The 24,721-nt window shown below is 39.6% G+C and overlaps 2 protein-coding genes across 7 annotated transcripts in view; one reads left to right on the top strand and one right to left on the bottom strand.

Moving 5' to 3' along the window:
- Window positions 1-24,721, top strand: part of STK38 (serine/threonine kinase 38) — a 122,772-nt gene that overhangs the window by 44,478 nt on the left and 53,573 nt on the right. The gene's annotated exons all lie outside the window — the stretch shown is intronic.
- KCTD20 (potassium channel tetramerization domain containing 20) overlaps window positions 1,082-24,721 on the bottom strand; it is a 38,317-nt gene continuing 14,677 nt past the window's right edge. Inside the window, exons 2-11 of one of the 6 annotated variants that reach the window (XM_082346719.1) lie at window positions 24,390-24,503; window positions 20,249-20,319; window positions 17,719-17,772; window positions 14,822-15,027; window positions 11,813-12,086; window positions 9,312-9,414; window positions 8,823-8,943; window positions 7,552-7,749; window positions 6,047-6,157; window positions 1,082-4,710 (exon numbers count right to left, since the gene is read on the bottom strand). In XM_082346719.1, the coding sequence (XP_082202845.1) occupies window positions 4,418-4,710; window positions 6,047-6,157; window positions 7,552-7,749; window positions 8,823-8,943; window positions 9,312-9,414; window positions 11,813-12,086; window positions 14,822-14,981 (1,260 nt within the window). In that variant the 5' untranslated portion in view covers window positions 14,982-15,027; window positions 17,719-17,772; window positions 20,249-20,319; window positions 24,390-24,503 and the 3' untranslated portion in view covers window positions 1,082-4,417. Of the gene's footprint in view, window positions 4,711-6,046; window positions 6,158-7,551; window positions 7,750-8,822; window positions 8,944-9,311; window positions 9,415-11,812; window positions 12,087-14,821; window positions 15,028-17,718; window positions 17,773-20,248; window positions 20,320-21,683; window positions 21,967-24,389; window positions 24,504-24,721 lie in introns of those variants that run through there. The other 5 variants (XM_082346718.1, XM_082346720.1, XM_082346717.1 and 2 more) reach the window with 5 other exon arrangements.

Genomic DNA, 24,721 nt, shown 5'->3' with positions numbered 1-24,721 from the left:
TCAGGCTCCTCTGACAGTTTATATACTGAGACCAAACACCTTTGTCTGCGGTACAAGGGCCCTTCCTTACTCTGGCCTATCTCTGCATTACTGTCCTCCCCCCGCCCCCACCATCCTCTTCCCTGATGACAATAAGCAACTATTTCACCTTTGCATCTTTGCTTATGTAGTTGAGTTGGCCTGGAATACTTCCTTTTGGATTCATGAATCCAAAACAACTAGTATTTGTCTTTCACAGTTTGGTTCATGTGTCATGTATAGAACCCTCTTGTGAACTCTCCTCTAGTTTTCACAGTAAAAACTGGCTACTCCATCCTTACGTGCCTCCTGAGTGACCTGGACTATTTATGGATCTGTCTTTGCGCAATTACAAGAGCCCTCTGAAGGGAGGAACTGTGTCCTAGTCAGCATGTCCCTGTGACCAAGCAGCGCTTGGCACTGAACATACTCAACGGGCCATGCCTTCAGAGCATGTTCTTAACCTCTGTGCTGACAAAGGCAGGCCTGCCAGGGAGGCCCTGGCTTGCTTTAGCACCCCTTCAAGTTGTCAGTGTCACCAGTAAGCTCTCAGGCCAAGTGTGCTGAGGGGAGCTCAGGAGGCACCTGACTAGAAGAGGGCCGAATCAGAGAGCAGAGGACGAGCAAGGTGCCCCACAGCAGTGTTTCCCAGGGACCTGCCTGGACCTGCCCTACCTTCTTAGCTGCCTTTCATGCCTGCCATGCTTCCTCACTTGCTTGAAACCAAAAGAAGTAGAACATAGAAGTTTGTGAGTCATCTTACCTTTCAAATTTACATTTGGTTTTGTGGGGTACTACTTGGTTGGATTTGAGGGTTCAAGGGGTCTTGAATGCAAGTTAACCGGAAACTCAAAAGAGAGCAGATCATTATGGCTCTGGAACCTGTGAATTATAAGAAATAGCAGGGTGGGGAAAGCACATACAGGCTCCCGGCCAGCCGCACCCCCGCCAGCTGCTGTAGGGAAGAGCCTCTCCTGGGCAGTCCAGGTGCTGCTACTCAGTCCCCTTTAACATCTTGAGTTCCAATATTATTTTCTGCTAAAAAACAACAACAACAACAACATGGACACAAATGATAACATTTTATTATAGAAAAAGCATCCCAAATGTAGGATTTCGTAAACACTGGTAGGTGAACAAGTGCAACTTTAAAAGTAAATACAAAGTAAAGAGGCAAAACCTACAAGCATTTTGCCTTTAAGAGAAAATGTAATGTTCTCCTGCAGAGGTGATCCCACCCAGAGCACGGATGTGGCTCCATCTCCCATAAAGGTATCAGGTTTGCTTTCTGAACTATGCCCAGTGTAACAATTTCAAAATGATGGCAAGAAGTGGCATTGAATAAATCACTGATTCTTAACTTTCTATTGACTATTACTCGATAAAGGCTCCCCATCACACTTTGACAATTTAAAGCCTGTGCTCTGATTGTTTTTACTTAACAGAAGGACCTGCTGGAACACTATCCATCCTTTCTGGGCTTATGCCACAGTATTTTCATAGACCTGTATACATTAGGTTCACACGGAATTTAGTTCAAAATAATACTGGCTATTGCATATCATGCAATAAATCCAGCTACTTTCTAGCTTCCTTACCTTTTTTTTACTGTCATTCTTTTAATACCTTTTCTCCACTTTGGAGAAACCAATAAGTAAGCTCATCAGACACATTTTAACACTGTCTCCTTGCCTGCTCCCAATTCCTTAATGGCAAATGTTTCCTAATCAACAATACATGATATGATGCAGACACAAACTCAGATCCTAAACCTCAAATTCAGGTTTATCTTGGCCTGCTAAGATAGATACCTCTGAATAAGACAGTCTGGGTAAAAACATTTTCTTATGAAAATGTTTCTGTATAACAGCCTGGCTTACTTATTTAGGCACTTAGGGAAAAAACACCAAACCTGAGTTTCACCTTTTTAATTAGAAATACCTGTTGCCCAGCTGGCCAGTAAATGACTCTGAAGGGAATGACTGCAACCCAGCTCTTGTTCCTGCGAGAACTGCGAGGTCCTGCCACCACGGGATGTCCTGGCCCTGGGAACAGAGCAGCTGTGGCTGAAAGGAGCCACCACATTACAGTGATGCTGCGCTCCAGGCTGGAAGGGCGTGGGGTACAGAAGAAATGTCCTCTCCACCAGAGGGAACCTGTGGGCCCAGTTTTTCCCTCCATCACCACCACCTGGCAACACTGGCAGATTTACCTCCACAGATTTCCAGCTCACTCGAACCCTAAGGTTTGGGGCCGAAAGCACGTTAACCCAGTTTTGGGGGAGGAAAAGACCTAGTTTTGGAAAGCCGGAGGAAATTCATCATTTACGTAGAACAAAGTGTTAAGTACATGCCACACTTTCATACCTAGCTTTTTACCTAAGCAATGACTAATAAGTTTTAGAGTGTTAGCTGAGACATGTCTACCCTTAAATGTTATATTAAGCTATAAAACAGAAATTATACATACTTATTATAGTCTACACAAAAGTTAAATTTACTTTGTGATGGCATGGAAGTCAACCACAAAGTGTAAAGGAAGCACCATTCAACAATTATCCTGGCTGGTCGTGGGTATGAATGTAGTACCAGTAAGGTCAAAGCCAAACCTGACCTCAAACAGCCAATTCTTTTCACAGGAATAAAACTACCCCTGGCTACAAAATAACGTTAACCCTAAACATTAACCCTGGCCATCAGCCTTACAAATGGATGCCAATGATAACCAGAATAACTCTGTAGCTGGGGGATGGCTCGGTTTAACCCCTTACTCCTAATTTTTCTGAATAAGGAACAGAGCATTGATGTCCCCTGTGACACTGGCCCTGGTCACATGCACAGAGAATACACGCCTTAAGAACACTCTTGTTCTTCAAGCCTGGAAAGAGTAGCTGTCAACACCCAATCTGACTTTACCTTTGGAGAATTCTGACTAGGGCGGTCATAAAATAGCATCAAGTAGCTTGCCCTACAGTATCCTGTGGAAACGGAATTTAAGAAAACCAGTCCTGTTCTCAGAGAACTTGAAGGAAACTATGTGTCTCTTTGTACATGCTCAGGGTAGGTGATTGGAAGGCCAACCTCTACCATAAAATGGGAAAGATCTCAAGACACATCTGACTCTAGAATCTAAATTTAGCTCTACTGTTGACAGCCATGGAGACATCAGGGTAGGTGGTACAGTACCGAGAGGAGTGATCTGGGTCGTCACACACCATGTACTGTTAACCCAGAGCTGACAGATCAATCAAAATGACTAGGCCTAATTTCCCTTCAACTCATTCTTCCTTTGGAGATGACATTAATATGGTTTTCTTACCCAGTGTGAGCAGCTGATAGGCTATTTCAAAAATTAAAATATCCTGATACCTAAAAATATTCCATAGTATGAAAAGAATATACTACGAAAAACCCTGCACTAAGACACTAAGACAAAGTCTAGGCAGGTGACGTTTTCCCACCCAGATTCACCCCCAGTCCTACCCACCGAGCTCTTATTAGTCTTTCTACTGAGAAACTGAGCACTTCTGAGAAATCACTGCCCTCATCTTGAAAGCCTTTTAAGCCATATCTAAGGTCTCCTAGCCACACCCACAGCAACACGCTGGTCAAGGGTGAAGACCTATGGCTTCACACCAGATTCCAAGCCAGGATAATCAAAGTGTGAATTTCACTCCAAATGAATAATCAATTTGTTTAGGGTCAAAAACCTTGAAGCTAAAAAGGTTTCATGAACATTGTTATACATTATCCTTCCTGTCAAAGAATCTGTGAGGTTTTGGATTGTTCATTGCAATAATGAAAAAAAAAAAAAAAAAAACCCGAACTGAAGCTCCTAAGAATTTCCTTTTGGACATTTTGAATGAGAGCCTATTTCTTCCCAGATGCAACCTGGGCACAGAGGCCACCAGGATGGTATCTTCACGAACCTCTAATGGGCATCCAATTAGTGCCTGCTTGTAGAAGATAGAGATTGTCTCCTTCTAAGTTTGGTCCCTTTGCTGCTAAGTAATTTGCCTACTATAAAACCAAATAAAACAAACAAAAGCCAAGAACAGAGTGTAAAGGATGAGAACTGCTTTGCTGAATATGAGGCAATAGGAGTCTTCACCTCCTCTCCTGCTTTTGCAGTTACACAAAGACTCGGTGAACAGCACCAGACCCAAAATTTTCAAGTTACCAGGGCTGCTGCAAAGCTGGTAGCTTAATTACCAGCGAGTGCTTTTGCATCTCCTGCCGGAGGCACAGACTTACTGAAAAGGACACACATTAATTATGGTCGAAAAGGAAAGGATGGGGGAGAAGCATGTCTCCTACTTAGTGTGAGACAAACCATGGGGAGGATTGGCTATGGGCATCCCAGACAGAGAAAAGGCCGGCAGAGGGGCCCATAGCTGCCCCTAATCCTGAAAGTCGTTAGAAGCCATCTGAGAAAGTGGGGCGTTTAGCCGGTCAAGTTCATCCACTTGGGGCGGGTGGTGCATTAATATCTCTTGGTCCTCCAAGACATCTTCTCCAGCAGCTACCAGATTAGTGAGGGATTTGCTTCGAACACACTGGAAATCCACATGGCGACTCTTTCCTTCTTCTTTTTCCCATGACATCTGGATAAAGGGGCGCTGCACGTAATTATAGATCACTTCAGACCGGCCACCAGGTCTCCTCTTAATTTTTTCTTTACAGGTAGGATAACCTGAAATGGGAAAAAAGCCATCATGACCCCAGCAAATTGCTCTGGTTTCCATACTTCCTTCTTCCTAACCACATGAATTTCCTCCCAAATCCCAAGACTATGTGAAAACTACAGGGAAGTGACCACGTTCCCCGAGGCCCAGCCACCTACATGCTTGCTTCTCTCCTGCTCAGGTTAGTAGGTCTTGTCCTTAGAAGGGAAGTAACAAAAATTGTATCCCTTCTAATGGAAGGGGGAGAAGCCTCTTACAGATTTCAGAAGTCTTTATTTTACTGGCTTCAATACTATAGAACAAAAATCCTACTGGGGCATGGTTACTCTAGTCCTCTAATGCTATTGCTTAGAGGGCAACCTGTATGAGAAGTAGTTAAGGAAATGCGAAATGTTTAAGCCTAAAGAAAAAACTGGGATGCTGCCTAAAATATCTGAAAGGCTGTCACAGGGATATGGGAGAAATCTTATTCAGAGTATGTATCTTCACAGGCTAGAACTAGAAGGACGACAGAAGAGGGAGGAGGTTATCTATTATATATGTGGAAGAATATTCTCATGGTAGGACAGTTTGATGGGCTACTGTGGGAAATGGAGTGATCCCTGTCACTCTGTCCCTGTGGTTTCCAAAGAGACAAAGGAGGACACAGTAGAAAGAGGTTTCATAAATGATCTCAAAAATCTCTTGCAACGTTAAGTTCCAACCTAAGTCGGACACAACGACGGGTTCTGTGAGCAATATTGAGACAGCTAGAGTAGCAAAACACAAGAGTCAAAGACCCATGGAGGGGAGACCAGAATGGCTTCAGCACTCTCCGGGAATCAGTCTCCAATACCCTTCCACGGAGACCACAGGTTGGGAGCCATTGCTCAAATCATTTAAAGCAGTTTGGTCAATATATCCAGACACTCCCCAAAGGTATGTAGTGGAATAAAATGAGTCTCCAAGTTATAGTTTTCAGAAGGACCCTTCCAGATCCCAGAAAGATCCTCACCAAGATTGTTGGCTAAACGGCTGGCCCTCCCACTTGGTGAGCCCACGAGCCCTGCTACATTTACCCCCCCCGGTGCCTAGTCCTCACTGCTCTTTATCCTGAGGCAGTAAACTGGAACTTATTCCTACAGCTGCTTTAAAGCATTTTCAACTGGAAATAAAATGACAAGGAAATGTAAGGGCAAACTAAAACAAAAATAGGAATCTTCAAACTTGGGTAGGAATGTAGTTTCCATGTGTGTCTATTCTCTAGGCCCTCGGAAGCCAGGTTTTAAGGACAAAAGCTGTGGCCACAGATCCAACCTACTCCATGAGCCATGCAAGCTGAACATTGACTGGGATGTTCTTTACCTTCAATTCCAATGCGAATGTTTTTCAGGCCCCGTTCCTTTAACACTGTTTTAGCGACATCCCGATTCTCAATATATTTGAAAAATCTATAGAGCTTAGAGCTATAAAGAACTGGGGGAAAAAAAATCTGGGGTTAGTCACGGAGTGAATACCTCTGTAAGAGGAAGAGATGAGCTAACAGATTCAGACTAATGACCTGAGCCCTGATGCCAAAATATCCATATGGATCACAGATTAAATGTTAAATAATAAATAAACCATAAGAAAGAAACTATACAAGAAATTTTTATAGTCCCAGGGTAGGAAAGACCTTTCTGGATATGACATAAAACCTAGAAGTCATAAAAGAAAAACTGATACACTTGATTACATAAAAAAACATCTCTGCTTATCCAAAAACACTAAACAAAGCTAAGAAGACAACCAACTGGGAAAAATATTTGCAACTCATATTACAAAGGGCTAATTTCCTTGATATCTATAAAGAGAGTGGTCACAAATAGAGAGATTTTACAAATCATTAAGGAAAAGACTAACAATCCAATTTTGTAATGGGCAAAAGGCATGATTACAGTTAACAGAAAAGGAAATGAAAATGGCTCTTAAAAAGATGTTCAATCTCATTCATGAAATGAGACATGCAAATTAAAAGTCAAGTGAGATGCTGTTTTTCACCTATTAGAGTGGCAAAGGTAAAAGTTCAGTGAAACTCTGTCTTGGTGAGCGTATGGGAAACAAACCCATCATATATTGTCTTGTGAGTATAAACTGGCTTAAACTTTATGAAAGAGAATTTGGCAAATTTTATCTAAATCATAAAAGCACAAAGCTTTTGACACAGAAATTTCATTTCTAGGAATATTATTCTACAGAGATATACATGTGTGAAAGACTTTGTTTAAAAAAATATTCACTGCAGCATTATTTATAATTTATAGCTTAAACGGTCATCAAAAGGGCTGGTTAAATCAATTATAGCACAATCATGCAATGGAATACTATTCAGCCATAAAAAAGACTGTGGAAGCTTTTAATATAAGACATGATATAGAACAGTCTCTACAATATGGTATCATTTGGGAAAAGAACATGTCATTGCTTATGTATGTGCACTGAATAAATCTGGAAGAATAAAAAAGAAACTGAGGAGGAAAACTGGGTAGATGAGGTGGGGTGGGAATAAGACTTTTCAATGTATATACTTTTGTATTTTCTGAATTTTGAATTACTACCAATTCAAAAGGATTTAAAGTGAAACAAATGGAGAGAAGAATGACACCACTGCTTAATGTGCTGCCGCAGTACTGACATGGTACCAGACACCAGCGGTAGGCATGGGAAGTGTAACGATGTTCCCTGTGCTCCCCGCAGGAAAGACCCCCATCCAGGTGAGTGTGCTCATCACCAGCTCAACAGCGACAGTCACACTGGTTCTAGGATTTAGCCGCCACTCTGGGCAGCACATTTCTTGCTGGAAACAGGTACATCATGCAAGGGGCTCCTACTTTGGGAATACTCCTCCCCCATGGGTGGGGGGTGGTCTTCGTCCCAGTCCACAGAATCCTCATCCGTCAGCACGACGATGTGGCATTCTCGCTCCCCTTTCTTGGCACAGCCCACCATGATGGGCAGGATCAGCTCTTCGAGGTAGTGATCAAACTGCTTGTGAGCGCCGTCATTAGACAGTTCATGCAGTAAAGCACCTGGGAGACAAAAGGCAAGTGAACATCCTCTCTGCTCAAATGCAGGTATTACTGGAGTGAAAAGACTATGAGGTAACAGCTGTTATCATTGATAAGGTCCAGAGAAGTGGCCCATTTAAAGGCAGGGTATGTCTCCTACTCCAAGGCTATAATGTTAGATACTTTTCACATTCTACCAATCTCCTCCTGTTTAATAAACCCTGAGCATTCCGATCAACTGAGGTTTTCTTGACATGCAGTGTCAGAACATAAACATTAATTCTACAAGAGACAAAACCATCATTTGGGGATGACTCTTTATAGTACCTATTCTGAAGATGCTCTGGACCGCAACTTCATAGAGTACCACAGAAGAGGAATGATCTCAAGTTTGGTGACACCAAGGGACTTGCTCTAAGTGTGTACTAGACTCAGCAGAGACAGCACACATCTAGAGAACTTCATGGAATATGCAGGGAAATGTACCATGAACTTCAAAGAATTTTAAAATCATTTCAGGAAGCCTAGGTAATGATAAGAGCATGGAGTTTATATTCAGACAATCAGTTCTAATCCCAGCTTTAATGTTTAGAGCTTTGAAAAAGCTAATTTCTCCATCTTCTCATTTGGTAAGTGAGATTATCACCTATCTTTCACGGGTTAATTGTGAAACTTATGCAAGTTCACATATATAAAGCACTTAAACACTAAGTTAATAATAATGATAAACTGTAAGAAGAACCCAGCCAATTTATGTTGTGTGACTTTATTAGTGAACCTTCCCTCATATCTGAGGATCAGTATCCTTATTTGTTAAAGAGTTGAGACACCAAGGTCCCAAGAGGGGAAGCAATTAGCTTGGTGACTCACGGGGTCAAGCTAGACTCAGAACCCACTACATGTTCTCTTGTTTACTCCACTTCTCACAGAGCTTTGAAACAAGAGAGGGAATGGTTAGTACCATGTCTCTGCCTCTACAGATGATTTTCAACCCACACTTGAAACGCTTTCTGTTTAGTAATAAAAAATGTCAATTCCAAGCACACTCAAAGTTCAGCTGCTCAAACGCAGCTGGCAACTTCTCCCATACTTACTCAGATCTTGACATCGGATAGTGTTGAAGTCAAAGTTAATGCAGAGATAATCGCACGTATCTCTAAGGTCTGGGATAGAGATGCCATCAGGACAATTGATGATACCAGTTTTGTAATAATCCTATAAATAAATTGGGAAGAAGAAATGTAGGTAAAGAACAACATGAAAAATTCCCTCTTCAACCCCCTACCCATTCCTGGTTCTATTAAAGTGGTGGGTTACTAGAACTATCACCAAATTGGTGATTCATTAGATAGCAAAGTGGCTCCTGGCCATCTTGACATGTTTAATCACAACTTGATACCTGACTGAGCTCACACAAGCAAGAAGGACTTAAGAATTATAGGAACAGAAAATAAAGCGGGAAAGGCAATAACTAGAAATGAGAAACCCTAAAGTCAGAACACAGTCTGATGGAACTCTCAAGGCTTCTGACCATGCACCCCCCCCCCCAGGGAAGATGATGTAACAAGAAGGCCACTACACACCAGCACCGTTCGAAATACAGTTGCACTGATTCCTTCGGCAATCTCATACTCGCCCTTCTCATTGGGCCGTGTGAAGTTGTACTCTCTTCCTGGTCCAAACATCCTGAAAGATACCCAGGCAACAATGTTACCCGCTGCAGCAGGATTCTTCACAGATGAGACTTCTCCCTACTTCACCTCATTCTGGAAGACTCCGTTCCACTCTTTCAGTGTAAGTTAAAAACAGAGCACTAGGACTCAACCCCTATACGACACACTCAAGTCTTAGGAAACTCCCTTCAGATAGGAAAAGAAGGCAGCAATTGCTTTCAGTGTTTGAGTGCAAGGAAGAACAAAGCAGCAAGCCCTCACAGTTCACTGTAGTGAGCTTCTGTGACAGCAAAGAAAGTAGAACAGCACCTGCAGAGCTGGCCCTTGGAAAGTCTCTGGAGTGTGTGACAGTCGCCTCTCCTGCCCTCCCCAGCGCCCAGGAACCTGCCCACGCACCGGCAGCTCAGGAAGACAGTGTCTCCTTCTCCTCACCCATCAACATGTACCTATCCAGCACACCATCCTCGATATCTCTGAGTTTTGCTTTTCAATATCTAATCTGATAGATGAATCTGTATTAGTAGGTGCAGATGTTACTGCTTTCCCTTTCCTGGTAGATTTTAATGGCGTAACTCCGGAAAAAATGCCCTTCTTCAATCCAAGGAGTAACTAATGATGGGAATTTCAGGTCAAGTAGAAAAGGAGGGTAGGTATTAGGATCATCAGCAATTTGACATATTTCAGAGAGGCAGGCCTGCTCTGGGCATGAATTCAGAGCTCATGAGGCACAGGGAGGAAGTCTTGCTTTTATATTCATCTTTTCCCATCCTTCCTCTCTCTCTCAGAGCCCCTCCAGTAAAACTGGCCCCATGACTTCTACTACTCCTGCTGCCCGTCTGTGTCGGCGCTGTGGAAGGAGCAGCCAGGACAGGACAGGCGCTGGTATCTCCAGCTGGCCCACTGGGGACTCACTGCCTTTTCCTTCCTTAACCTGTTGGGAAGCCCTGCTGTCCAACTGTTCAAAACTGTTATCATCCACTTTGAACTGGCTGTTTTCCAAGGTCTGAAAAAGACTCACATGCTTTCCAAATCACTACACCATACATAAGAAATCCATTTAGATAAAAGTAGTCTTCAAAGGATGCTGACATTTTTCTGGAATGTTTTGGTTGAAGTGTAGCCGAGACAGCTATGAATCAAAATAGTGAACAACATGCCATAAATATAATCCCCCCTCAGAGTCATTCATCCACTAGTGGCATGGATCTGCATTAATCCATTCTCAGCTTCTTAGTTTGTCCCCCTTGTGACCAGTGGCCCACATTTGTAAGCTCACTGGCTAGGCTTATGAATACTTTACGTAGCCACAGGACAGAACAAACCTAAGAAACTCAGAATTCATGACCTCGGCTGACTCAGCTGATGAACCATGTAGATAAAGGGGTCTATTACCCAGAAAATGCTTGCTTTTCTTTTCTTGAACGCTACTTTTGGAGGCAACCTACTTCAGACAGACAGCCTACCCTGAGGAATGCCCTTTTGGAAGGGACTGGGGGGAAATGGTGGCGATACCAAGACTGAAGACGTGAAGTCAAGTCTGATTAGGGCCAATTTAGAAAATGTTTTAATGTTCTATCTTAATCTTAATTCAGATGTTTAAGAAATATATAGGTTTGGCTCTGGTTAAAAATGGTTCATCATGAATTTGTATGTATATGTTTAAGTACACACATATTTGAACAGCTAGATTCCACTCAGCCTAAAATTCAGCAAGTTAGTGTGATCGATTCTGATTTCTAATTCAGTTCAAATTAGTTCAAAGTCGGAGTGAGGTTAGATCCACTTTCAAGTACTAGATGAAATCCTCAAACGCCAAATGCTTGTGTGTGTATACACTCAAATTATTTTACTCTTATCCCAATCTGCTCTTCATGTTAAGGTCTACAGTTGGCCAGAAAGAGATCTCCTAACTCCCAGCCCAGGCTCTGAAAGTACTTCCTGGACAGCGCTCCTCCTCAGTAGACTCCTTCCATCCCTAAGCTCTAACCCTAAAAAGCTGGAGGCAGGAGATGGTGAGGGGAGGGTAAGACTATAGTCTGAACGAAGCAACACATAGGAAGGAACACGACGAATAAAGAGAGCAATCGTCAAACAAAACAGCCAGATACAAAGATCCAGTTTCAGAAAACTTGAACAGTAGTGGAGGCATTAGAAATTGACACCATTTGGACCTTTTGCACTCCCTTTTGTAGGGGGGCTCATTTCACTATACTGGTTTTGTAAATGAAAGTACCCACCCCCCAAAATCACCAACACATATAAGGTTTTTATGTCCTCTGTCTCGCAAAAGTATGAAGGTAGAAAAATAAGCAATGAAATGTTTTTATTCTCAAATCTAATGCAAGGCAAACAGTAGGTATTTCTATTCACAGAGAACAGAGTGAATCTGGAAGGAAATTATTATCAGTTACCTTCCCAACATGGTATCTGGATGAGCAGTGAAAATTTGTGGATTGACAACAAAACGTGTGCCATCTACGAGAAGTGTCACTTTCTCTGGTGCCTGAGAATGAACGTTACTGCCAAAGCCCACAGTGCTGTTTCCAAATCGTTCTGGAGCGATGAAGGGTTCATGGTTCCGTTTATTCCCACTTTGGAAGCAAGAGCCTTTGATGTCTTCAGGAAGTGGCATCATGTGAGGGAACTGAAGATTTGCTGGCTGAGAGGCAGAGTCAAGTGGAAGGTCTAAAAGATCATACAAACAAACCAAAATAACTTGACAGCAAAAAGCCCTGGGGAAAAATAAACCTTGTCCTCTTTAAAAAAAAACAAGAACAAAAACCATTACACAAACAAAAAAACCCAAACTTTAAGTATCCTTACGCAAAAACTCTTGGCTAAAACACGTAAAGAAAAAACACAAACTAGAGACTCATACTGGATCCCCCTGAACTTTTTCTTCTGTGTGTGTGTGTGTGTGTGTGTGTGTGTGTGTGTGTGTGTGTCTGTGTGTGTGTGTGTGTCTCTGTGTGTGTGTCTCTGTGTGTGTGTGTGTCTCTGTGTGTGTGTGTCTGTGTGTGTGTGTGTGTGTCTGTGTGTGTGTGTGTGTGTGTGTGTGTGTGTGTCTGTGTGTGTGTGTGTGTGCTGGGGAGGGGAGAATGAAGACAGTAATGCCTACACTTTAAAATAGAACAATTAAACAATTTTAAAGTAAACTACACACATGGTTAAAAATAATTAAACACTAGAGAAGCACTTCTGTGGAAAACAAGCAATCCTTTGCCATACTGCTTAACCTTCCCTAGTCTTGTTTCACAGAGGCATCGCTTTTTTATTTCCGTTTTCATTTCTATCTCTAAATAACACTCATATTTCCTGTGTTTTATTTAAGGAACTTGATAACTCTGTTAGCCAAAACTATTTGTTTTCCACATTCTTAAAAAACATTTCTAAATGTTATTTTCCAGAAAGGATAGTGATAGTCTCTAATTGTCACTTTTCCTAGAAATTCACTGAAAAATGCATTTTCACTATGCGTAGGAGAATCCTAACATTACCAACACCGTTTTTTGAACAGGCAGGTCTTGCTCTCAACAGAAAAGTTCCAGTGCGGATGGTCTTGGATTAGGATTCATTCATGGAATCTGAGTTTTTGTCCTAGTATCACCAAAGAGCCATTTTCTTTAAGTAATTTATTTGATTTTTCTAAACCTGATTCATCATCTGTAAAATGAAAATAATGTTCACTCCACCTACCTCACAGGACTGGTTTAACTATCAACTGAAATAAAGTATGTGAGAGCACTTAAAAATGTATTAATACCACATCATGTAAACAGGCTTAAAACTAAATATATGAAATCTGGATGTATACAGAAGAGAATCAGGGGAAAGTATTTTCAAAAGGATTACCAGAAGATTCTTTTTTTTTTTTTAATTGATGTTTGCTGTTTTTATTATATAGCTGTACATTTTTTTTAGAAGGTTCTTTTAAATAGGGAGTTCTCCTAATATATTAAAATAATGTTTTTTTATTTAATGAAAAATTTCAAATATACCAAAGCAGAGTTAATACAATATGTATACATCACCTAGATTTGGCTAGCTAACATTTTCCTACATTGGAAAGAAATAAAATGTTATAGATACAACTTAATGTCTCACTCCCGCCCTTCATGTATTTTAAGTTTCTACACAATAATTCATTGTTAGCTAGAGTACACTCAATTCTTTCCCCATTTGCTTCTAGAGAAAAGGAAACCAAAATCTAGACCAAAAACCTGTTTAGGGATCATATCCTAGAGCTTCTGATAAATTTTCAACTTACAAAGAGCTAAGTTTCCACACAATCCATGGGCAAGCCTGTAGCAAGAAACGCTTTAATCACCAAGACAGGCTTTCAACACTCAAAGTGCTATTCTTAAAAATGAAAGTAGGTACCTAACTTATTCAGTTCTTTAGAACACTTGATTTTCCCCCAGCTATGACGCAATTAAATTGGGTTGATTCCTGAAGGATGCCTCAGGTTCCACCCTGCTTAAATGGGTGAGTAGGAAAAGAGACTCATTGCATAAATTCTCCGTAATGGGGCACTCTAGGGTGGCAGTCACACTCTGCTTTTTTGTCCGTTGATATATATAAAACAACAGCGAACGCTGGCCGGAAAGACAGAGGTTTAAATCCCACCCAGTCCCCTACCTCCTGGCAGTGTGAACCTGAGCAAGTTATGCCTAAGCTTTTGAAGCCTCAGTTTCCTCATCTGTAACAGGAGGATTAATCTAAGCAGGGATCGGCAAACTTTCTGTGAAGGGCTAAAAAGTAAATATTTTGAGCTTTGTGGGTCACAGTCTCTGCCACTATAGCAGGAAAGCAGCCATATAGACAGTATGTAAACAAATGGGCATGATGGCTGTGTTTCAAATTTTTATTTACAAAAACAGGCAGTGGTTCAGATTTGACCATAGTCAGCCACCCTTGATCTAAAAAAAGTAAAGTTTCTAGCACAGTGAGTGCTCAATAAATGGTAATTGCTATTATTATTGTTGCTATTGTTTTTATTAAAAGTTAAAAAGAACCTGACAATTTACCAAGAGCCTTCACATGCATTAACTCAACAGTCTTCTAGCCGTGTGAGGTAAGAAGAATTATTAACAACCTTGTTTTCTAGACTAAGAAAGCAGGGCTCAGAAAGATTAAGGATCTCATCCATGGTTACAGCTGATAAGCAGCAGAGCTAGAATGTGAATCTGTCTTCTGACTCCAAACCTGAGACTATTTTTCTTATACCATTACCAAGTTAAATGTACTATACTGATTAAATAAGTGGAGGTTTTTTGTGATAGCTTTATATAATTGTGGTATATAAGCAAAGCTAATTAACTGGATATTTTATTTATTAAGAACATTTATGCCTTCTGGGCAGAATAGGTGCTGAGGTGTCAGAAAGCCCTCCACATTAAGTCAAGATCTAATCATCGTACCATCATTCCTGGGACCTAGAGGATAAGTAAGATTTTGAAGACCAGAAGAAGCCAGGCTATTTGCTTCTTTTTCTTGGGCTGCAGCTGAGGCTTCATCCATCAGGCAGCTGGCCTCCTGCCGCAATAACCTGTCGCTCTCAGTGCCACGGTGAACATTCATCCTTGGACTGTGTATCCTGAACTGTCTGCTTGATCAGGGAGAAATCCTGGAAGACAGGAATGTACATGATTTAGAACCTTCTCCTAACTAGAGGACTGACAGACAGCTCTCATTCTTATTCTGAGAAGAAATGACATCTTAAAACATTTCTGTGATTTTATATTGAGAGGAATTGTGCTCTAAATTGTGATTTAAATTGTCTTTACCAAATCACTAAGAACGCTGATAAACTTGTTACTAGGGAATAATTTTAAGCTTTATTCATAAACAGACATCAAATCCACTGACTTTGGCCACATTCACGTTCAATTCTGCATATTAAATGGTGGTAAAATAATTTGGTGGTGTTTATCCACAGAGACACATAGGGGGCAAAGAGTTCAATTTGTCAATTAAAGAAAACCAGCCCATATGGTTTTAAAAACTGAGACACATACATTCCTGCAACAATTAAGCACTAGGAAATGAGAATCACAACTATAATGCTCGTATGAGAGTTAGAAACCAGAAGTCACCTGCACTTAAAAAGAAAAAAAAAAAATTTACTTATACTGCTCAAGTTCTCCTTTATAAGTTCTCTCTTTCACTTTCTCTCCCTTATGCTCCACCCTCAACCCCCACCTCAAAGTTATACCAAGATATCACTGGCTATAAGGCTAACTGTCCCCCAGCAGTGCACAACCACTGTGAACACCACCTCCTGAGTGACTGCCACGTGCGAGGCATTTGCTGATTAGGCAGAATGGGGGGGGGGGGGCCCTGAGCAGGAGGCCTCACACCTTTCTTCTAGGTAATGACACCCTGCCCAGCAGCCCTTCCATCCGTGGGGGCTGCCCAACTGCTGACAAAATTCCTGAAATTCACCCTACTTAAGCACTTTCACAGTTTATACGGCACTGAGTTCCACTTGGTGTTCTGGTGGAAGAATCATATCACTAGCAATTTTTATGCATAAGGACTGCATGATAACACTGTTTTAGGACGAAGTTATGTCACTAAGATCAGCAACATGTTTTAATACTCTGAACTTCCTGAGATGCAAGCATGCAGAGGTGCCAATAAACACTTGTAATGTGCATTAAATTTTGAATCACTTCATAACCTGTATTAATACATTTTTGAGCATAAAATTGATTGATCATTTAGTCCCTGTTTTAACTTGCACGAAGTATAAAAGTGACCCCTTTGAAAAAAGGAGCCAACACATATGCCTGAAAACATAATTTTAAAGAAGAGATACTTTCACAGTTGATGAAATCTTGAATTTTCAGACAATAGCTCTTACAACATAAGGCAAATTGAGGAAATAAAGTGAATGTTCTGTTGGAAAACCTGATAATGTGGCTACAGCTTTTTCAGGATTACCCTTTCTTAAAGAAAAACATATTTACACAAAAAATTCAGCCCCTTAAAATTGATCCCCAGCAATTGGTAAAGTCAAATAGAACCACCACTGCCTTCAAGTCTGATTCAGAAGATTTCAAAGTCAAAGTCAAAATCAAGTCTGGAGAACAGGATAAAGAAGATCCATGAAACTGGAAAAAGCATTACTAACACTGGAAAGGCCAAAAGGGGGTCTGCTTCTTTAAGCTTAACTGGTTTTGAACTATGTTTCACTCCATCTACTTGAGCTACTTCTCAACTCTTCACTAGCCGCTCAACAACTAAGTTCGAACTTCTCTTTGTTGCTCTCCAAAAGATCGCGTGGACCAAAACAAAATAAATTTGAATAAGCTGATTCCTTAAGAATTTGCACAGACTAGATTATTTATTGTATAAGTTACTTCATTTATTCCTTATAATGTGTGAAAAAGTTTCACTGTAATAGACTATAATGAAAACATCTTCTTCCTAGTCTATAATACCAGGGCTCAAACTTCAGTTTAACTTATATACGATGAATTAGTAAATAGAAAGATATACTTGGAAATTAGCAGGGTAGATATCTCCAATGAGGAAAAAGAAAGTAACTTGCTGAGCACTTAACTAAATACAAATAAAATGCTTGTTAATTTTATTATAAATAATACATGAATATTTCCCTTCTAAAAAAATTCAAACCTGATAGATAAGGCAAGAAAGGACACTGATCCATCATACTCAATCCCAGTCACTTCTCCAAGTAACTATATCATGACCTGCTTGGTATGAAGCCTTCTAGACTTTAAAAAATGCTTTCATGCTATACAGGTATACTATAAAAGCATACAGTTTTTAAAAAACATACAAACTATATACATCATTCTCATTCTGCAATATGTTTTTCTAAATTAACCTTCTAAAAATCCACCCATATTGGAAGACATATCTATCTAGTTCATTCCTTTTTAACTGCTGTATAATATTCTATGATTCTACTCTATCTTTGAATTTTTAAGTTGTTTCTAACTGAACTATTACAAACAATGTTTCAATGAATAGGATCAGAGTGTACCATGAAATTCCAGGAGAGGACTCAATTTGCAGTTTTCCCAAAAGAATTTGGCTTCAAAACTCCTTTTTTCAAGAAACCATCTCAGGATTAATGCTTAATGGCACACACTTTAAGAAATTACCTAACCCATCATTTACCAAAGTCCCCTATAAACTAATGTTTCTACAATCCTAGAATGACAGAAGAAAACTCTCTTGATCTATGAAACCTAAGAAGTAAACTGACCGACACCAAATTCTTCAACATATACCAGAACAGGATGGATGTTTTATTCAACTTTGAATGTATATTTTTATTGCCTACCATGGTTCATTTCTGTAACCATCCCCCAACTGAATCTTGGTCCTCAGAACAGATCTAAGGAAAAAAATAATAAAGAAAAGAAAGAAAGAAATAAGCAAAGCACTTGAACAATATAGTTCTCTATTGCTACAAAACTATTCATGGCCAACACAGATCTAAAAGTCACAGCAATGTACAACTACAGGAGACAAAGGATCATGACACACCCCTGGTACACCTAACAGTCACTGAAGAGACTGCTTCAGAAAAGAACTAGGAGTTAGAAATATATTAATAATGGAACTCAGACTGTATAGCTGTGAAGCAAAACAATCTTAATATCCAGCAAGCCAGCTGAAGCATCACTTCCGCACAGTACGTGAAAGCATTTTTAAACTCTAAAGAGCTACACAAATATACATTTTATTATTCATTTCATAAGCCTCCCGTGAAGGCCCCTATTTTGTTAAGTCTTATTTTTGCTGACCTGGAACAGCAAAACCATTTAGCACCATAATCTCCCCACCTTGGAAGATTTGCATACAATCTTTGATAGTGGGATTTTCTCCACATATTCTTTGCACCTAAAAAAGGACATGCTGGTTTCTCCCTAGAACATAATCGTCTCAAGTATTAATCCAAAATAATCTAGATAATAAGTCTATGTATTTTCTTCTTTTCACTTGCAATTTCTTCTAATCAATTATTTATGAAGAAAACAAGATAATGGAAATGTAATCTGTAGTTAATTAAGTTCAGTATCTTGCAATTGAACTACTCAGATTTTGAAAATCTCGTTGGAACGAGGGTGGGGGCAAACTCAACTCGGATGCATCTCAAAAGCATAATGCTTTCAGACTGTTAATGACACAAGGGTATGATCTTCTAAAAGGTAGGATCCTTTTATACTTCAGGGCCATGTCTCCTTTCTGTGTAAAAGCCAGGAGGTAAAGATGAGGTAGGATGCCACAGAATTTGGTAAATGAACCAATCTACCCTTCGTCTATACTACACACTTGAATTTAGAAAGTAATTATATCTTTGCCAAACCTTCATTCCACACTGACAAATCCTAGTCCTTTCAGTCTGTTCTTATGTGAAAACCACTACATTTCTTTAACTACTTTGACTTTAGTCTAGTTCCACTGTGTTTTCTTAATTCAAAGTAATGAGAACTCTGCTAGTGTGTTCTATTAAAGGTGAACAGTTTTTCCAGTTTTGCTTCACATATGCTCTCTGGTGATGATTCCCAGCATCTCTGCGAATAGAAGGTTAAAAAGGGGTGAAGGTGAGGGGAGAGACAATAGAGGTGATAGATACAATCTAAAATATCTAGGAGATCTCCTAGGATATTATTAATTGATAGCTAACAGACTGCCATCTTCAAAATGTACTCTGGGTATATGTATTTTTTAAACCAACTCCACTGAAGCTTTTCTATTCACTCCCTTTGCATGTGTACCCCTAATGTTCTAATCTCAGAAGAAATTCTGTTTTCTGACTGTTTAAGGCTTTCTGGTTTTCCTTTTTCTAGATTATTTCTAAAAATACTGAGTGAGACCACTCCAGTATTAAGCCCATATAAAATCTATTCATAATATTTCTAAATCTCATAGTTTTAAATAGTTCTAAATCTCATAGTTTTCCTACAGTATGTCCCCAAACCCATAATAATTTAGCAAAGAAAAGAGACCTCTGTCAGTAAGTTATTTCCACTGGGTTCTCCCTTCCCCCATACTTGCTGTCTTCCTCAAAGAACTCTGGCAGACTGGTGAGATGAATACTTCTTAGAGACCTCTTGCTACACTGCTCCCCAAATATGACTTCTAACTATGGCTCTATCTCTTATAACCGTGGCCCTGGGCAGGCTAAGTCTGTGTCTCAACTCCCTCACTTGTAAGAGAGGATAATAACCGTTAACCACCCAGGACTGATATAAGGATTAAATAAGGCAACACACTTAAAGTGCTTAGCACAATGCAGGGCACACAGCACTTGATAAAGTGGATTATTGTTAATCCCGAACCACAGAATCTGCAAAGAACTTCTACAAATCTAATCTCATTTGAAGCTAAAACAACCCTAGGAGAAAGACTGTAATTATCCTCACTTCACTGCTGAAAAACAAACTTACAACAAGAAGCTTTAGAAAGGTTAGCAGCTTCGCCTAAATCACAACTTTGGCTAAGAGGCAAGGATAGATTCCAAATCTAGGTCTTTTGTTTCCCATATTCTTTTCATCTAATCACACTGCTTCCCCCAAACCATCCTGCCTTCATCCATTATTGATTTTAGAAGTTTTTCTTTCTATTGCTTGTCAGAAATTAAAGAGAAAACCAGTAGTTTCCAGCGTCATTGTTGCTGCAGTTCTTATCAAACAAGTTATAGTCAGAATGCAAGAATCCTGTGATAGAAGGGTTATATTTTTCCATGAATAAAAATAGCATTAGTGTTTTACTGCTTATATTGCAATATATGCTCAATGAAAAACATCAGTCAATATAGAAAGAAGTAAAAACTTCAAAAATCAAAGCTGTGGTAAAATACAGACAGATATATCTTTGGGCATCTACTCCATGGGCTCCATTTATTCCTCGGAATAAACTCCTGGAAATAAAATTGCTATGGAGAAAGGTAAATAACTTTTAGGTTTTGATATGTACTGCCAGACTGTCCTCTATAAATATACCAATTTATACTCCTTTGGGCAGCACGGAGCATCCATTCTCCAGAACTCTGGCTAACACTCAGTGTTTCAATCTTCCTCATCTTTGCTAATTTGGTAAGTGAAATATGATAGCTCATTTTAATGTGGTCATTTAAAAAGTCATTCATTTTTATCAACACTTGCAAAATTTCACCTTTGAGAGCCTTAAAAGATTTGGGTGGGTGGGGAAAAAAACCCATGCTGGGTAGATATTAGGTAATAGCAGTGATTTATTTGCATCAAGTTTGTCAGGCTTGACTAGAATCACTGGATGTTTCCCATAACTTGCTCTTATCTCCCTGCAAGTCTAAGATGACAACAAGATATGATGACAAGACCACCCACTAGACTGAGGCAAAGCAGGTTCTGGCTTTGGCTTTGTTACTAAGCCACGTCACCAAGAAAAGGTCCTTTAAGCTTCAGTGTTTTCATCCATAAAAATGGGATGATATTGGCCACTACCAAGTTAGGCAATCCTTTCTCAATGAGGATGTATGGAAAAGCCCTCAAAAAGCATTAAGTGCTATACAAGGGCAAGAGACATATAGTTAGTATGGAATCTCCCTTATCTAACTGCTGAGTTAGCATTTATTTGGCTCTTTAAGCTCATCATACCCATCCTCCACTTTTGGATATACTTTTTATGTTCTATTGTATAGTTCTACTGATTTCAGCTACATTTCTCTTTTTGATTCAGTGAAATGACATACTGTACTGCTTTTAGAATTCTCTGAATTATTTTTTGCCTCAGGTGCCTAACTTTCCATTTGCTTTTGATCTTCTGTGTCTTTCCATTTTTCCCTCAGGAACACACCATATCTTCCCTTTCTGCCAAGCTGTCTTTTTTCTTTCTTTCTTTCTTTCTTTTTTTGGCCACGCCATGCAGCATGTGGCATCTTAGTTCCCCAGGATCAAACCCGCGCCCCCTGAAGTGGAAGCGCAGAGTCTTAACCACTGGACCGCCAGGGAAGTCCTCAAGCTGTCTTTTCTTTAGCTCTTTTACTCTTGTAGAATTTTTAAAAAACAGACAAACAATAATCTTGCACTTGGGCAGTACTGTACATTTCATTGTTCCTGGAAGAAAATACTGAAAAGACAAAAATTACCCGTAACTCCTCTTCCAAACTTTCCTAAGTATACATATATTCCTTTTATTTTTACAATTTGAAATTCTGCTGTAAACACTAGTATACGGTGTTAACATATCATGAACTTGGCTGTATGTCAATCATATTCTTAAATAATATTTTTCTTTTTTTTCCCCAATTTATTTATTTACTTTTGGCTGCATTGGGTCTTTGTCGCTGCCCGCGGGCTTTTCTCTAGCTGTGGTGAGCAGGGGCTGCTCTTCATTGCGGTGTGCGGGCTTCTCATTGTGGTGGCTTCTCTTGTTGCGGAGCACGGGCTCTAGGCGTGCGGGCTTCAGTAGTTGTGGCACGCGGGCTGTAGAGCGCAGGCTAAGGAGTTGTGGTGCACGGGCTTAGGTGCTCTGCGGCATGTGGGATCTCCCCAGACGAGGGATCGAAGCGGTGTCTCCTGCATTGGCAGGCGATTCTTAACCACTGTGCCACCAGGGAAGTCCCTCTTAAATCATTTTCAATGGTACACAAGATTTTATTATATGGTTGTACCAAATTTTACTCAACTGATTTCATATATCTTTTTTTTACATTTAACCTTTAACCCATATAGAATTCATTTTGGCATACAGCACAGTATATAGATCTAACAAAATTCAAATGGTTAACCAACTAACTGCCTTAATATATTCTGAAGAGTCCATTTTTTCTGCACTGATTTGAGATGCCACCTTCATCAAATACTAATATATAATTTATGCTTGGTCTGGTTTTTAAACTCTGTTCCACTGATTAATCTTACTTCTGTGCAAATATAATGTATAATTTTAATTTAACAATCTTGACATCATTTCTCTATGTCATTTATCTAGAACTTCTAAAATGGTATTTTTAAGTTGTCAACAGGTAAATTTTTCCTTCTAATCTTTAAAATTATGTCTTAACTGCTCGTTTACCTTTTTTTCTGCAATGATTAACACCAGTTTTACTAATTTAGAATTACTGTGTTAAGTTTCATAGAACAGTAAATTTAATGGATATGGCAGTTGCACAGACTCCCCATACCAGTTTATTACCCAGAATGTAGCTTTGTTTGTTCTAACTCTTACTATATGGAAGTAAAAATTTGCTTTACCTAAAAATATCACTGCTGTAATTCATTCCAATGAAATATTTTTAAAAAATGTGTGGATAATTAGATGTATTAATACTAGAGCATTTTTGCTGTTTATTATTAAGAGACAGTATTTAATCAAAATTTTAATTCAAAGTAAAAAAGTTTAGGGCTTCCCTGGTGGTGCAGTGGTTGAGAATCTGCCTGCCAATGCAGGGGACACGGGTTCGAGCCCTGGTCTGGGAAGATCCCACATGCCGTGGTGCAACTGGGCCCGTGAGCCACAACTACTGAGCCTGCGCGTCTGGAGCCTGTGCTCCGCAACAAGAGAGGCCGCAACAGTGAGAGGCCCGTGCACCGCGATGAAGAATGGCCCCCGCTCGCTGCAACTCGAGAAAGCCCTCGCACAGAAACGAAGACCCAACACAGCCATAAATAAATAAATAAATAAATAAATTTTTAAAAGTTTATTTCAGCTATTTTAATACACATAAATACGTTATATACTTTAAAGATAGGTTAGAAGACTTTTTTCTGTGCAGGCAAATAACTTCTCATGATATTGCATTTCTTGAATACCGGTCAAGGATCATACACATTCCTTTCTTATATACTCTCCCTGTGGGCCTAAGCAATTGTATAATTAATCCCTGGTAAAGATCAATCCCCTTCCCCTAACCCCTTTCTCTTTTGCTTTTTTCTTTTCAAAGAACTAATGCTATAAAAGGTTTTCCCATTTTCCATGTGGTTCCCTCATGAAGTCTCAAACTAAGGGAAGCTACACTTAATCACAAGCTATCCTGCCTCTCACCTTACCAGCAAGCGCTTTGGAGCCCACACAGCTTACTAGCTGTGTGAGTCTGGGCCCATGAAAAACTTCTCTGAGACTCAATTTTCTCATCTATAAATTAATAATAATAGTATCTACGTGGAAGAACTGTTTTAGGGATTACAAATACTTCAAAGAAAGCAATCTCTGGCATATGGTAAACAATGAAAAAAGTTAGCTGTTATTACTGTTTATATACTTAAAACTAGCTTCAAGCTTACAAAAATCATTCAAAGTCCTTATTTTTAAAATCTCTACTTGTTTCTTCTTTCTTGCGTTAACACCTAGCCTCCACATTACCCATCACCTCAGTTCCAGTACCAACAACTCTCTGTATCACTGGGTATCTGTATTTTTATAGAGAACAAGTACTAGAATCCTTATATATCCATTTGCAGAGGTAATAAAACTTAATTATGATACCACTGTTAACTCTTAATTCCAAACATTTGCTGATAACAAACATGTTATTTCTGTAAACCAAACCTGTAGTTTTAGAACTAAAACCTGTACAGTTTTCTAATGGATGTTTTGTACTGACTAAGCACTTTTATCAGCCAGGTTTCTTTTTTTTAAATCTCTCAAAATTATAGAGAAGTTTCTGGTAGTCTCTTCAGATTATCAACAAATTAGTCAACATATACAGTCAGCATATATTTTCCAAACACCTACTGTGTGGAAGGCACATGGCATTTTGTGCCAGCACTGAGGGACACAAAGGATTGAGCAACATTTTCAAGGGTTAGCGCTAAGCTCCGACTGGTTAGGTGGGGATATATGAAAAAGATAAGCAAATTTACGTAATAAATACAGAATAAGTATTCAAACCAGTGGTTCCAGATTCTCGGGCCTATCTTTACAGTGGGGTCTGGGAATTTATAATTTTTTAAAAAGTCAGCTTCTCAGGTAGCTCTCATGTGGCATTCAGGTTTTAAGATAAACATAAAAGTTAGAGAAAATCACCTCTAGATAGTATGGTTGGGAAAAGGAAGTCTTCATATGAGACAAAATCTGAGCTGGGCTCTGAAGTAAAGATCAGATTTTCTCCTCAACTTTTTATTTTGAAACTTTTCAAATCTACAGGAAAATGGAAAAAATCATTACAATCAGTAAAATCTTATATATCTGCCAGACTGACCAATGATTATCTGCCTAATTTGTGTGTGAGCCTGTGCTGTCCCACCACACACATTTTTCTGAATCACTTTAAAGTTACAGACATCACAACACTTCACCCAGTTACTTTAGCAAGCATATTCTGAGAACATTCTCTTAAAAAACACAACAGTACCGTT

This window comes from Balaenoptera borealis, assembly GCF_965194805.1.
Source record: "Balaenoptera borealis genome assembly, chromosome: 12".
In the NCBI taxonomy this organism is placed as follows: domain Eukaryota; kingdom Metazoa; phylum Chordata; class Mammalia; order Artiodactyla; family Balaenopteridae; genus Balaenoptera; species Balaenoptera borealis.
This window is presented reverse-complemented; position numbering and strand designations above follow the sequence as displayed.